The following is a 13,235-nucleotide window of genomic DNA, read 5'->3' as shown; positions in this document are numbered from 1 at the left end:
GATAAAATGAAGTACTTCCTTTCTGGACTTAATTTCATGCAAGACAGCAGCTAGAGGAGGCAGTAGAGTGTCTTCTTGTTATAAGTGGCATAGGCATTCTCTACTGAAGGCTGTTGGATAAATGCAACAATTTTTGTCCCATGTAAGGATACATCTCTCTGACTAGGGAGAGGCAGTTCAGCTGATGTCAGAGAGGAACCATGAGTTATTTAGAACCAGTCTGGGAATGGGAGGAGGCAGCAAAACTGATCACTGATGTGTCTTTGCGGTAGTTGCCCATTGTTGTTTCTCAGCCCAGACTGGGCTGGTTCCCTGGTGAACCTCTCCTAGGAATAACAAAGGTAGGAATGGGAATTTGGGTTCCAGAGGTCTAAATCAAGGAGGATACAACCCTCTTTCCATAGCCCCTTAAATTTATACATGAGGTAGGAAGGGGGTAGGAGGCTGGAGAGAAAAGAAGGATTTAATGAAAGCTTGTAACAGACAGAAAATATTCAGGAGAATAATAATTGGCAGTTCAAGCTATTGTAGGTAATTCCCAAATCAGTTAAGATAATAAAAATAAAAATACATTTGTTGCCTAATTAGACAATGTTAATTTCATTATGTTTTCCTTTCCAAAGATCAGGAGGCAAACTCACATATTTTACATTCAGCGCGGAATAAAAATAATTATATATGCCATCAAATTTGCATGCCCAGGGTACAGTGACACTAACAAATGTTATATTTAGATGTTGGATGGATGGATGGATAGATAGATGGAAATCAGGCATGAAGTGAGCAGAAGGGGAAAGAAGATCATGGAGTTCAAAAGTTCAAAAATGAATACATAAAATACAAAGAAAAACTGCTGAAGTATTAAAATATTGTAAAAGGAAAGGATGAGCTGAAAGGTTAGTAGGCTAGGCACCATGCCATGTGAAAACATGTACCTAGTTGAGGTTCACAACATGGCAGAGAGGAAGCAGACTAGGAGGTTCCTGGAGTGTGTGGAAGACAACTTCCTGACACAGCTGGTGAGTCAGCCTACCAGGGGAGGTGCCTCGCTCGACCTGCTGTTTACAAACAGAGAAGGACTGGTGGGAGATGTGGTGGTCGGAGGCCATCTTGGGCTTAGCGACCATGAGATGGTAGAATTCTCGATTCTCGGTGAAGTAAGGAGGGGGGCCAGCAAAACCGCAACCATGGACTTCCGGAGGGCAGACTTTGGCCTGTTCAGGACGCTGGTTGAGAGAGTCCCTTGGGAGACAGTCCTGAAGGGCAAAGGGGTCCAGGAAGGCTGGACGATCTTCAAGAAGGAAGTCTTAAAGGCGCAGGAGCAGGCTGTCCCCATATGCCGTAAGAAGAATGGGCAGGGAAGACGACCGGCCTGGCTGAACGGGGAGCTCTTGCTGGGACTCAGGAAAAAAAGGAGAGTTTACCACTTGTGGAAGAAGGGGCAGGCGACTCAAGAAGAGTACAGGGATCTCGTTAGGCCCTGCAGAGAGGGAATGAGAAAGGCAAAAGCCCAGCTAGAACGCAATCTGGCCGCTGTCGTTAGAGACAACAAAAAATGTTTTTACAAAGATATTAATGACAAGAAGAGAGCCAAGGAGAATCTCCATCCTTTATTGGATGCAGGGGGGAACATTGTCACTGAGGATGAGGAAAAGGCTGAGGTACTCAATGCCTTCTTTGCCTCAGTCTTTAACAGGCAGAGCAGTTATCCTCAGGGTACTCGGCCCCCTGAGCTGGAAGACAGGGACGGCGAGCAGGATGAGCCCCCCATAATCCAAGAGGAAGCAGTCAATGACCTGCTACGCCACCTGGATGCTCACAAGTCTATGGGGCCGGATGGGATCCCCCCGAGAGTGCTGAGGGAGCTGGCGGAGGAGCTTGCCAAGCCGCTCTCCATCATCTATCAGCAGTCCTGGTTAACGGGGGAGGTCCCAGATGACTGGAGGCTTGCCAATGTGACGCCCATCCACAAGAAGGGCCGGAAGGAGGATCCGGGGAACTACAGGCCTGTCAGCCTGACCTCGGTGCCGGGGAAGATTATGGAGCAGTTCATCTTGAGGGCGCTCACAAGGCATGTGCGGGACAACCAGGGGATCAGGCCCAGCCAGCACGGGTTCATGAGAGGCAGGTCCTGCTTGACCAACCTGATCTCCTTCTATGACCAGGTGACCCGCCTAGTGGATGAGGGAAAGGCTGTGGATGTGGTCTACCTGGACTTCAGCAAGGCCTTTGACACCGTCTCCCACAGCATTCTCCTAGAGAAGCTGGCGGCTCACGGCTTAGACAGGTGTACTCTGCGCTGGGTCAAAAACTGGCTGTATGGCCGGGCCCAGAGAGTTGTGGTGAATGGAGTTCAATCCAGTTGGCGGCCGGTCACGAGCGGTGTTCCCCAGTGCTCAGTTTTGGGGCCGGTCTTGTTCAATATCTTTATCAATGATCTGGATGAGGGGATCGAGTGCACCCTCAGGAAGTTTGCAGACGACACCAAGTTGGGCGGGAGTGTTGATCTGCTCGAGGGTAGGAAGGCTCTGCAGAGGGACCTGGACAGGCTGGATCGATGGGCCGAGGCCAACTGTATGAGGTTCAACAAGGCCAAGTGCCGGGTCCTGCACTTCGGCCACAACAACCCCATGCAACGCTACAGGCTTGGGGAAGAGTGGCTGGAAAGCTGCCTGTCGGAAAAGGACCTGGGGGTGTTGGTTGACAGCCGGCTGAACATGAGCCGGCAGTGTGCCCAGGTGGCCAAGAAGGCCAATGGCATGCTGGCCTGTATCAGAAATAGTGTGGCCAGCAGGAGTAGGGAAGTGATCGTGCCCCTGTACTCGGCACTCGTGAGGCCGCACCTCGAATACTGTGTTCAGTTTTGGGCCCCTCACTACAAGAAGGACGTTGAGGTGTTAGAGCGTGTCCAGAGAAGGGCAACGAGGCTGGTGAGGGGTCTGGAGAACAAGTCTTATGAGGAGCGGCTGAGGGAACTGGGGTTGTTTAGCCTGGAGAAAAGGAGGCTGAGGGGAGACCTCATCGCTCTCTACAACTACCTGAAAGGAGGTTGTAGGGAGGTGGGTGTCGGTCTCTTCTCCCAAGTAACTAGCGATAGGACGAGAGGAAATGGCCTCAAGTTGCGCCAGGGGAGGTTTAGATTGGACGTGAGGAAAAATTTCTTTACTGAAAGAGTGGTTAAACATTGGAACAGGCTGCCCTGGGAGGTGGTTGAGTCCCCATCCCTGGAAGTATTTAAAAGACGTGTAGATGAGGCGCTTAGGGACATGGTTTAGTGGGCATGGTGGTGTTGGGTTGATGGTTGGACTCGATGATCTTAGAGGTCATTTCCAACCTCAATGATTGTATGATTTTATGATTCTACATGTTGCATCTGAAATAACAGGACATTTAGCACTTGGGATGCTGGGGAAAGAAGTGTGAAGAGCTGCAATATTGCTTGGGGCCAGTTAGAAGTAGAGGCTAATGAGCCTTGCTGGACCCACACTCGGGTCCCTGAAGAGCTGCGAGGGAGTCTCTGTACCGTGCCCACCACTATGCACATTGACCAGATTTTTCTACTGTCTGAGATAGTATGAATTCCTCTTTTTTCCAGAAAGTGGAGACTTGACTGCTTTCTATGTCCTTCTATTTGTTCTTCTGGCAGGTTAGATAACTGTTTTGTAGGTCCAGGGGTGAAATATCCATTATCTGCCCAGCATCTCAGCTGCTTTAGCATACTATACATATACTTTGACAGTTTCTGCAAGTGCAAGGGGTCCCCACAGAAATAGCAATGAATGTAAAAGTGACAACAAAAACTTTGGCCATTGGCTGCAGTGAGTTCTGTAGCTAAACAACTTGATTTATTGTATAAAAGTATTAATAGTTATACATCTATTATATTAAAGCATAAGTATATAAAATACTATTTCAATTTTTAATTATAATTGGGTTTAAGTGACAGTTTCTCTGTCCACAAAGGTTCCACTTGTGCTTAATGTTTCTAGAGTTAGATTTGTGAGCAAAAAGCAACCAGTTACCTGCAAACCTCTTTAGGTTTAATCCCTAAGTAAATAATATTATTTTCAAAATCAAATTATATACAAACAATTGCAAATGAATTTAAAAAATCAAACTTTTTTGATAATAAAAAGCTACAGAATTGGTCCTTAAATTTCAAATTACTCAAATTATTTTATTTTGAAAAGCTAAATTCTACAAATAATTAAATTACAGCAGTTGGTTTATATTACAATATAAGGAAGTACAACTAATAATATCTTTGTGATAGATTTTTTTAATTTTAGTTTACAGAATCCCATTCTGGTAAAAATAGTAAATTATCTTGTCCTGGGGCCAGATTCTATGTGGGGGACACAGCATACCACCCTGCATCCAGTAACGAATGCTACCGCACTACCATGGTGATGTGCTGAATAGTAATTGAAATGGTAAAATTGGAACTATTACCACCAGGTGGCTCACGATCAGATGAAACAAGCCTCCTGATCAATTGAAGAAAATATGGACAGTTTGAAATAACTGGAACATGTGTTCCACATGCCATGACCTACAGCCACCAGGAAGCCCCAAATGGATTAAAACGGTGCCTTGGCTGTTTGCAACACACAAATGCATCTACATGATGAAATGTTGCTCTAAGAAGATATTAAAAGGGTGGTTCGTATGATGTGTAGACATTGTACTGGCACATGGGGTCCAATTTCTGAAGTCCTGAGTGAGGTCCTAATACTGCTAATGTAACTCAGAGGGACGGGCCCTGAGCTTAGCTGCAGATGTAGTCTGTGAGCAGGCCCCACTGGGAGATAGGCTTTTGCATATTCAAATCATTTTTAGATAAGAGTCTAATCAGATGTCACTTCCCCTCTATTAGTCAGTCTCTCTCAACTGCATCTCAATTCCCCTTGTGTCAGGGAATGTAACGTGACAACTCACCCTGTGAGTACTCTTTCTCCTGTTCAATGTAAATGAAAACAGGTTGATTTAAATGACTGCTAACAGGGTTTTGCACTAAAATAGTAAAAGCACTCAAATAATCAATTACGGCACCTTGGTGCAAGTCGCATTAACATTCAACTGCTCCTGCTCTAATTGCTGAAGCATGTCCATCTATGCCAACGAGAATACCAAAACGCCCTTGAAACAAACCTTATTCTTATTTGAGACTGCTGTGTGACTCAACCTTTCTCTTTTCATTCACCTTCAATCACATATGACTTCCAGATTTATTTTTCCCCCTGTAGTTACACTGAATTAACTTTCATTCCTACATTACAGGGTAAAACCTATCATCATGGGTTCAAGGAATATCAATGTTAACTTTTCATACATGACAAGACAGCTCTATTGCTAAAAATTGTGGAGTTTCAATCTAAATTCTACAGGATTTTGAGTTGATATTTTATAAAACAGAATCTGAATGGAAAAAATCAGATAGATATGGTTTTGTAAAGGAACATAAGTATTCTGGGTAAAACTTATCGTGCATCTAAAAATTACCTTGTATTGAATGCATAAAAGATGTTCAAAAGGAGAAATTGTAATTATAAAAAGCAGGAGAATAACAGAGAGCACAGATTTGTCTTCATCATGACTGTCTGCTACAGTATTTGAAAAGAGATCAGTCAAAGGTGTTCATCATGTTGTTGCACTTCAACTTTTTAGATAATCAAAAAGCATTAAAAAAGAGAGGTATAGATAACAGTGGGAGGTTTATGACTCTCTGTTTAGACAGTTTTTTCCTGTTTCAAGCAAACATATATAATATTAACAATGGAAAACAACTGATTTGGCCATTTGGCCTTTAAATTGCAAGATCGTGAGAGAAACATGGCAAAATTGTACCTACCTGAGCAAATGGTGTCACAATCAAGTCATCTCCATGTCTGAAAAAATGAGCAGAATTGTAAGTTAGATATTACTGAAAACTTATTTCACTGCTACTGCTTTAACAGAAAGAAAATTAGGTTTTACAATGCACTGTAGGAAACTCCAGTTTTATTTTTCAACAGTTATTCACTACCAATGCCTTACAGATTCTTTGAAAAGCAAATATCGACTTAATTATTGCCCAATTGCCTGGCATGTCTATGGGATGGCTGATGAACCAGACGGTTTCTGTGCTGCTTGTTGGACAAATGACTGCACAGGACAGATCTGCAGAGATTTCATCCCAAAGGATGGAAGTGAAAATACCGAAAGCGATCACATTAAGGGTTACCAGCAAGTTTGTGAGCACTGGATGGGCAAGAAACTGCACATGACTGGGCAGCACATCACAGATTAATAAAAACGTAGTAAAACTTTCAAACTGACTCTCACTTCTGTAGCTATAGGGGGTGTAACCAAGTGTGTGCTGTTGCTTGTGGCAACCTCACCCACACCACACTGAGTAACATGGGCGAGGTGCTGGGATGATGCGCTGTAGTGGAGAAGGGAGAAAGGGAAAGAGGGGTTCCTTCGCTTCTGCACTGAAAAACTCATACAGAGAAATTGGCTTATGTTGCGAAGCAATTCCCACTCATGAATAAACTATTAAAGATACACACAAAGTACCATGTGTAGTCATCACTTGTGCTAAAGGAACACTGGACAACCACTGGAAGAAACAGCTGGGAGACTGAAGCATGCACATAACTGTCTGCTCTCCTCTGAAATGCCCATGGGGCTGTGACAGTCGCTGAAGGGCTGTGGTGAGTCCCCATACCACGCAGGCACAACCTGACAAGCTGCCACTTGAAATGGTTTCCAAAAAATAGTCTTGTAAATACAGGTAGACTGAATGGCTCTTGAGCTTAAGAATAGCATGTGTAACACTGAGGATATGGAGTCAGGCCTCTCCTAGAGACCCCAGCGGACCATGGGGACAGGGAGAACTTGGAGTTTTCAGTTATCATATCTTGTATATGGCAGCAATCAAGATGAAAAGAACATTTCCAAAGACAAAATTCTAATATGACTCCATTTTTAATTTTCCTGTATTTTCCTGCAGTGAATTTATCATCATGAGTTACAAGTTGCATCTCAAGACTAATTTAATGAAGCATCCTGACAACAATGGTTTCCTCAGGCAGCCAGGGAGGAAAATTCCCTTCACGACCCTCCCGTTAGCAGTGGAAGAGATTTTTCTGCACTCCTGATAAAGCAAAGAACTAGGAAAATTGATGACTTTTATGTGGAAATTAAGGATGGTATCAGTGGCATCTAATAGAGCTTTCCAGGGCAATGGAAAGATCAGGTCTCTTCCTTTTGGATCCTGACTGATCAAAGAGAGAGAACTTTATTATTTGTTATAGTCATGCCAATATTTAGATATTGGCAAGTATGTATCCACAGCAAAAGTGCATGCCACGTCTTTTGGCAATAATTTACAAAAGAAAAAGACTATAATTTCTGATCAGGATTGCTTAATGAGTTATACAGCTACACACACAGTGGAAGAACAAGTCATAGAGAAATCATATAGCAAAGGCTTCAGCAGAAGATGAGCCAAATCCATCTTTTCCTTTTCTCTCCTGTTCTCCACTTAAACAACCATAGTGTGAATATGTACACTACCTCACTTCCAGAAAAATTATGCTCTTTGTCTTCAAATTCTGTGAAATGGTATTATCTGCTGTGTGACAGTTGGCTTACCTGTTCCTCAGTAAAATCTGTTCATTTCTTCCCTTTTAAAAAAAATATTTTTACTATTTGCATATAGTTAGGCTCTCCATTTTCTCTTCTGTTTTGACACTTTAAAGAGACACAGCTATGTAGAGCAAGGAATCCTGCTTTAGTCATCTGAATGACTTCTGCAAAGGTGGAAGAGCCTAAAGCCTCAAGTAAATTATTTGCCAGTCTTCCTCACACCTACACACTTTATCTGTTACTCAGGCTGTTTAGGCAAAAAGCAAACAAAGGGTTGAGCAGATTCTTAGAAATGAGCGTGTTTTCTGAGGGATCAGATTCTGCACAGAAACTGTATCTAAAATCAATATGCAAACCCATTTTTTTACTGAACTAGTCTAATTCCCACATTTGGAAATGAAGGAGCTGAATCCTGGAGATGAAAAGTTTTATAAGTAGTAGCAGCATTGGACAAAGAACAAAAATATTAAATTGTTTCTACCTGTAAATAAGCCAGACAGAGGAGACCTAGTTCTTTCTAGTGTCAGAAGCATCTATCAATGGCAAACACTCTGAATGCCCAACATATGTCACAAATGCACAAAATATTCATCAGTGCTTCAAATTCCTAGGCAACTTTTACAACATAGTTATTAACTGTCAAAACAGATTGGCAAAACTATGAAAATAGGATGGTCCTTTGTATTGGGTTTGCATGGCAAGGTTTTGGTAGCGGCGGGGGCTACAGGGGTGGCTTCTGTGAGAAGATGCTAGAAGCTTCCCACATGTCTGACAGAGCCAATGCCAGCTGGCTCCAAGACAGATCCGCCGCTGGCCAAAGCTGAGCCAATCAGCGATGGTGGTAGCGCCTCTGTGATAACATATTTAAGAAGGGGGAAAAATGCTGCGCAACAGCAATTGCAGCTGAAGAGAAAGGAGTGAGAATATGTGAGAGAAACAACTCTGCAGACACCAAGGTCAGTGAAGAAGGAGGGGGAGGAGGTGCTCCAGGTGCTGGAGCAGAGATTCCCCTGCAACCTGTGGTGAAGACCATGGTGAGGCAGGCTGTCCCCCTGCAGCCCATGGAGGTCAACGGTGGAGCAGATATCCACCTGCAGCCCGTGGAGGACTCCACACCACAGCAGGTGGATGTGCCCCGAAGGAGGCTGTGACCCCGTGGAGAGAAGTCCACGCTGGAGCAGGTTTGCTGGCAGGACTTGTGACCCTGTGGGGGATCCACACTGGAGCAGTCTGTTCCTGAAGGACTGCACCCCATGGAAAGGACCCACGCTGGAGCAGTTCGTGAAGAACTGCAGCCCATCAGTGGGACCCTACGCTGGAGCAGAGGAAGAGAGTGAGGAGGAAGGAGTGGCAGAGACGACGTGTGATGAACTGACTGCAACCCCCATTCCCCGTCCCCCTGTGCCGCTCAGGTGGAGGAGGTAGAGAAAATCGGGAGTGAAGTTGAGCCCGGTAAGAAGGGAGGGGTGGGGGGCAGGTGTTTTTAGATTTGCTCTTATTTCTCATTATCTTGCTCTGATTAATTTCCCTGCATTGAGCCTGTTTTGCCTGTGACGGTAAATGGTGAGTGATCTCTCCTGTCCTTATCTCGACCCACGAGCCTTTCATTATATTTTCTCTCCCCTGTCCATCTGAGGAGGGGGAGTGATAGAGCATCTTGGTGGACACCTGGCATCCAGCCAAGATCAACCCACCACATCCTTCTTCTCACCATCTCTTGTGGGCTTCCTTACTGGAGGTGGTACTTTCTTGCTCTTCTTCCCATTCAGTGCCCCTGTTTGCCACCTCTTGAATGCTGAGGCACTTCTAAGATGCAGCAAGTACATGTTTATGTGCCTTCTGCCCTGGAGTGTTTTTTTTTTCTTCTATAAAATAGCATCACCCCACTCCTCTAATTTTCAAACTTCATTCTACTTGAGCTCTTGCTGGACTGCATTTCACTTGAAAACACTGATAAAATATTATAGCTTCTTATTTTTTAAATATTAAATTAATGCACTGAAACCAATCCAGGATTTAATTTTCACTTTTCAAATGCCCCTTGTGTCAGGAGCAACAATTACAGAAATTGTCATTATTTTGGTGACAGCATCATACTGAAAGTACAGATATCCACAGCTTTCACAAAGCAGTTTAGCATGTGCCAGACCCACTTGGAAAAGCAATTACATAGTATGGTGAGTAATCTTTTATCTACATTGGGTCAGGAAATCTGGAAAAGGTGAGAGTGCTCAAAAAGGGAGCAGGAACGTCTAAAGCAGCTGTGTTATTTTTTGTACAGAAAAGCAAGAATGTATGATTTAATCAAAGTGCCATTGATCCACAGTGTACTGCGGTGTAGTAAAACACTACAATGTATGAGTGTCCTGCTGTTTTCTTTTCAGATTATATGGAAGCTGATAGATGATTCTGTCTGGATTCTGGACAGGATAGTGCCACACATCTATATACAGAAGCAGCAAGAGGGAGTGTAAACCCTGTGCAATATATCACAAGATTCTAAATATAGACAGAGCTGTTAACCTTTAAGATTAGAAGAAACTGTTCACATCAGTGTTAGACTCTGTTAACTAGAATGCCTGGCATACTTGTTTGCATCTTCATTTTTCGAAGGAAAGACAGATTTGAAAGCAGACTAATTTTCACATAGCCCCAAAATTTAAAATGATCAAATTCACCACCACCAAAAAAGACTGCTAAAGCACGTAACAGTCCACATGAGATGAATCAGTGTTACATAAAACACAGGCCAAATTTCCATTAGCAGACCAAAGATTATATAAAGCATTGCAAGTTATTCACCACGTTAAAGTGATGAAGCTTGGCCTTCTGCAATTTTCTGGGTTTTTCTTCCTAACCTTTCCTATGGGACATACTTGAACTCACCCCATATAGCCTATGATGGTCCCCACCCTGGAGAAGAGATAAATGTTCAGCTGACTGTTGCCAAATGAAAAGTACAAAAAATCTGCTTCCTTTCCTCAAGATTGGTATTAATTTGTCTGTTCTATCCCAATTACAGGACAGTAATTAACTTTGCCCCCACTAAAAAGAAACTTAGAGATGCATGCATGGACAGACAGAGAAGCAGGCAGGAAGATTAACACAAGGATAGGCAGGGTGACTGCATAACCTTTATTTCTTAATTAAGTTGGGATAATTTAATTTAATCATCTAATAGGAGGAGTAGCTAGAGAGACATTCTGCAGACCTGCTAGGATACAGTTAAAAAAGAAAGGGTGTTTTTTTAATGTGATCAGAAAAAAGTCAAGATATCCATTAAGAGAATGTGAGTCCCAGACCTTAGAGACCACTAGAAATGTGAGTCTGCACTTGCCAGTGTGGAGCTTGCAGGGAAGGTCCTGAATAAGTTTTGTCTTCATAAAGGCCATAGTAAACTCAGATTAAGACTTTCTAGACACATGTGAAGAACACCAAGTGAGTGATCTTGAAGACACATATCGCAGATGGGAGACATAAACAGGATAAATAAAAGCACTGTCTAAACAGAGGGGGGAAATTTACAAAATATTTATACCAACTTGGCACATACCTTGTCATGGACAAGATATGGTCAAAATAAAATTCCTGTACAGCATGAATTATAAGAGTAGTGGAAAGAATCTTGACACACTGTATCATTTTAAAGCATGATCATACTGGTTTGCCACACTCCTCCATTTGAATGAAAAACTCACTCATCTCCCCAGGATAAGTACTGATTGAGAATGCAGGACAGGCTTTAAAGCCAACTGGCATAGTCTGTGTTGGATTCTCTGGCTACAAAATTGGGACATAGCCTATTTGAAAGAATAAAGCTACCGACAGACTTTGAAAAGCCCTAGGGGACAGTGGCTGTCTCGCATCCCTGCACTGTGCTCTGCAGCAAGAACTAAGCCTTTTGTCACATCATGCAAGAATTGACTCCATTTTTAGAGTTGCATTTCAGCTTTTTTGGTTGTTTGTTTTTTTAAAAATAGAAACATATCAAACATAAAAGCAAGGGGAAATCCATACTGTCTACATACAATGTACAAAATATGAAAGAAGATGAACATGAAAGTAGTCTTCTATTTGAACCAGAAAATCTACTGCAGCCCCCTTTTTCAGTGTAAACATCTACATTTGGATTAAACATGACATCCACTCATTTCTGTATACAAGGCTGATTCAGACTTACTGTTCAATAACATGCTATAAATACAGCTTAGATGAGACATTCGTGTTTTGCTTGCACATACGCTGGAACACAAATATACCACATGCAAAACCACAAATGGAGAACAGAGAGTAAGGTGATCATTTACCCTAATTGCTAGGATATTTTTTTCTGCCCCAATAACATTTTATAGGTGAAGCCAAATAAACACACAAGAAACACATGAACTAGGTATGCTGAAAATATGTGCGTTGCTCAGATTCAGATTTTAGCAGCAATGAAATCTGATTCTAGATTGCACTCTGATATAGTAATGGAAACATCATGTAATGATACTAGTCAGCAGAAGCTGTGCTCTAAGGACAATGAGCAGGAGGGGTGACTCGCTGCTCCATGCAGCATTTGGAGAATCCAAATGTGTTGGTTCATAATACTGATTGTGCGGACTCAGAAATCACAGTGCTCCAAGTTGATTTATTGTGCAGTAATAGTGCTTAGGTCATGTCATCTCAATTTCTTAAGACTTTGAAAACAATTTTGTAGCCCTAGTACGAGATGGCCCAGGCCTGGCTCTAAAAGCTAAGGCTGACTGGGGATAAGAGGCACCTCTCAGTGTTGTGCCCACATTATGGGGTATGACAGAAACTGGCTTACAGCTTTTCCCAGATAGTCAGCGGGTTATCAGTGATTTGCATCTCACTGAAAGGCTGAGCGCCATTTGGGGAATGGTGAGGCATCTAAGGCAGGGGCTAGAGACTGCCAACCTGTGGGCAGATTGGGATTTAGCATTGAGAGAGCAATCAATTGAAATTGTTGATGGAGTCATGAGCTACAGAGGACAGGGTTCAGTTTCCCAGAGCACTTCTTTATTTGTGGGAACATGTACTTTAAAGGATTTTTACGAAGCGCTACTTGAAGCTACTTGCTCTATCACACAGTAGACAGAAATAAGACCCTGAATGAAGCAGGCTCTTGTCAGTTATTGTCTGAGTGTTTCTGAACACCACATTTTTCTGTAACACCATTGTGCTGGTTTTGGCTGCGATAGAATTAATTTTCTTCATAGTAGCTAGTATGGGGCTATGTTTTGGATATGTGCTGGAAACAGTGTTGATAATACAGGGATGTTTTCCTTATTGCTGAGCAGTGCTTACACAGAGTCAAGGCCTTTTCTGCTCCTCACACCACCCCACCAGCGAGTAGGCTGGGGGTGCACGAGAAGTTGGGAGGGGACACAGCTGGGACAGCTGACCCCAACTGACCAAAGGGATATTCCATACCATGTGACATCATGCTCAGCAATAAAAAGCTGGGGGAAGAAGAAGGAAGGAGGGGACGTTCGGAGTTATGGCGTTTGTCTTCCCAAGTAACTGTTATGCATGATGGAGCCCTGCTTTCCTGGAGATGGCTGAACACCTGCCTGCCGATGGGAAGTAGTGAATAA

General features: G+C 43.1%; 1 protein-coding gene across 1 annotated transcript in view; it reads right to left on the bottom strand.

Annotated features, from left to right (window-relative positions):
- Positions 1-13,235, bottom strand: part of LOC143172032 (3',5'-cyclic-AMP phosphodiesterase 4D-like) — a 462,605-nt gene that overhangs the window by 156,888 nt on the left and 292,482 nt on the right. The window contains exon 3 of the mRNA XM_076361252.1: positions 5,852-5,888. Coding sequence (XP_076217367.1) covers positions 5,852-5,888 — 37 coding nt within the window. The remainder of the gene's footprint in view (positions 1-5,851; positions 5,889-13,235) is intronic.

This window comes from Aptenodytes patagonicus, chromosome W (genome assembly GCF_965638725.1).
Source record: "Aptenodytes patagonicus chromosome W, bAptPat1.pri.cur, whole genome shotgun sequence".
Taxonomy (NCBI): domain Eukaryota; kingdom Metazoa; phylum Chordata; class Aves; order Sphenisciformes; family Spheniscidae; genus Aptenodytes; species Aptenodytes patagonicus.
The sequence above is the reverse complement of the archived record's forward strand: the minus strand, read 5'-3'. Positions and strand labels throughout refer to the sequence as shown.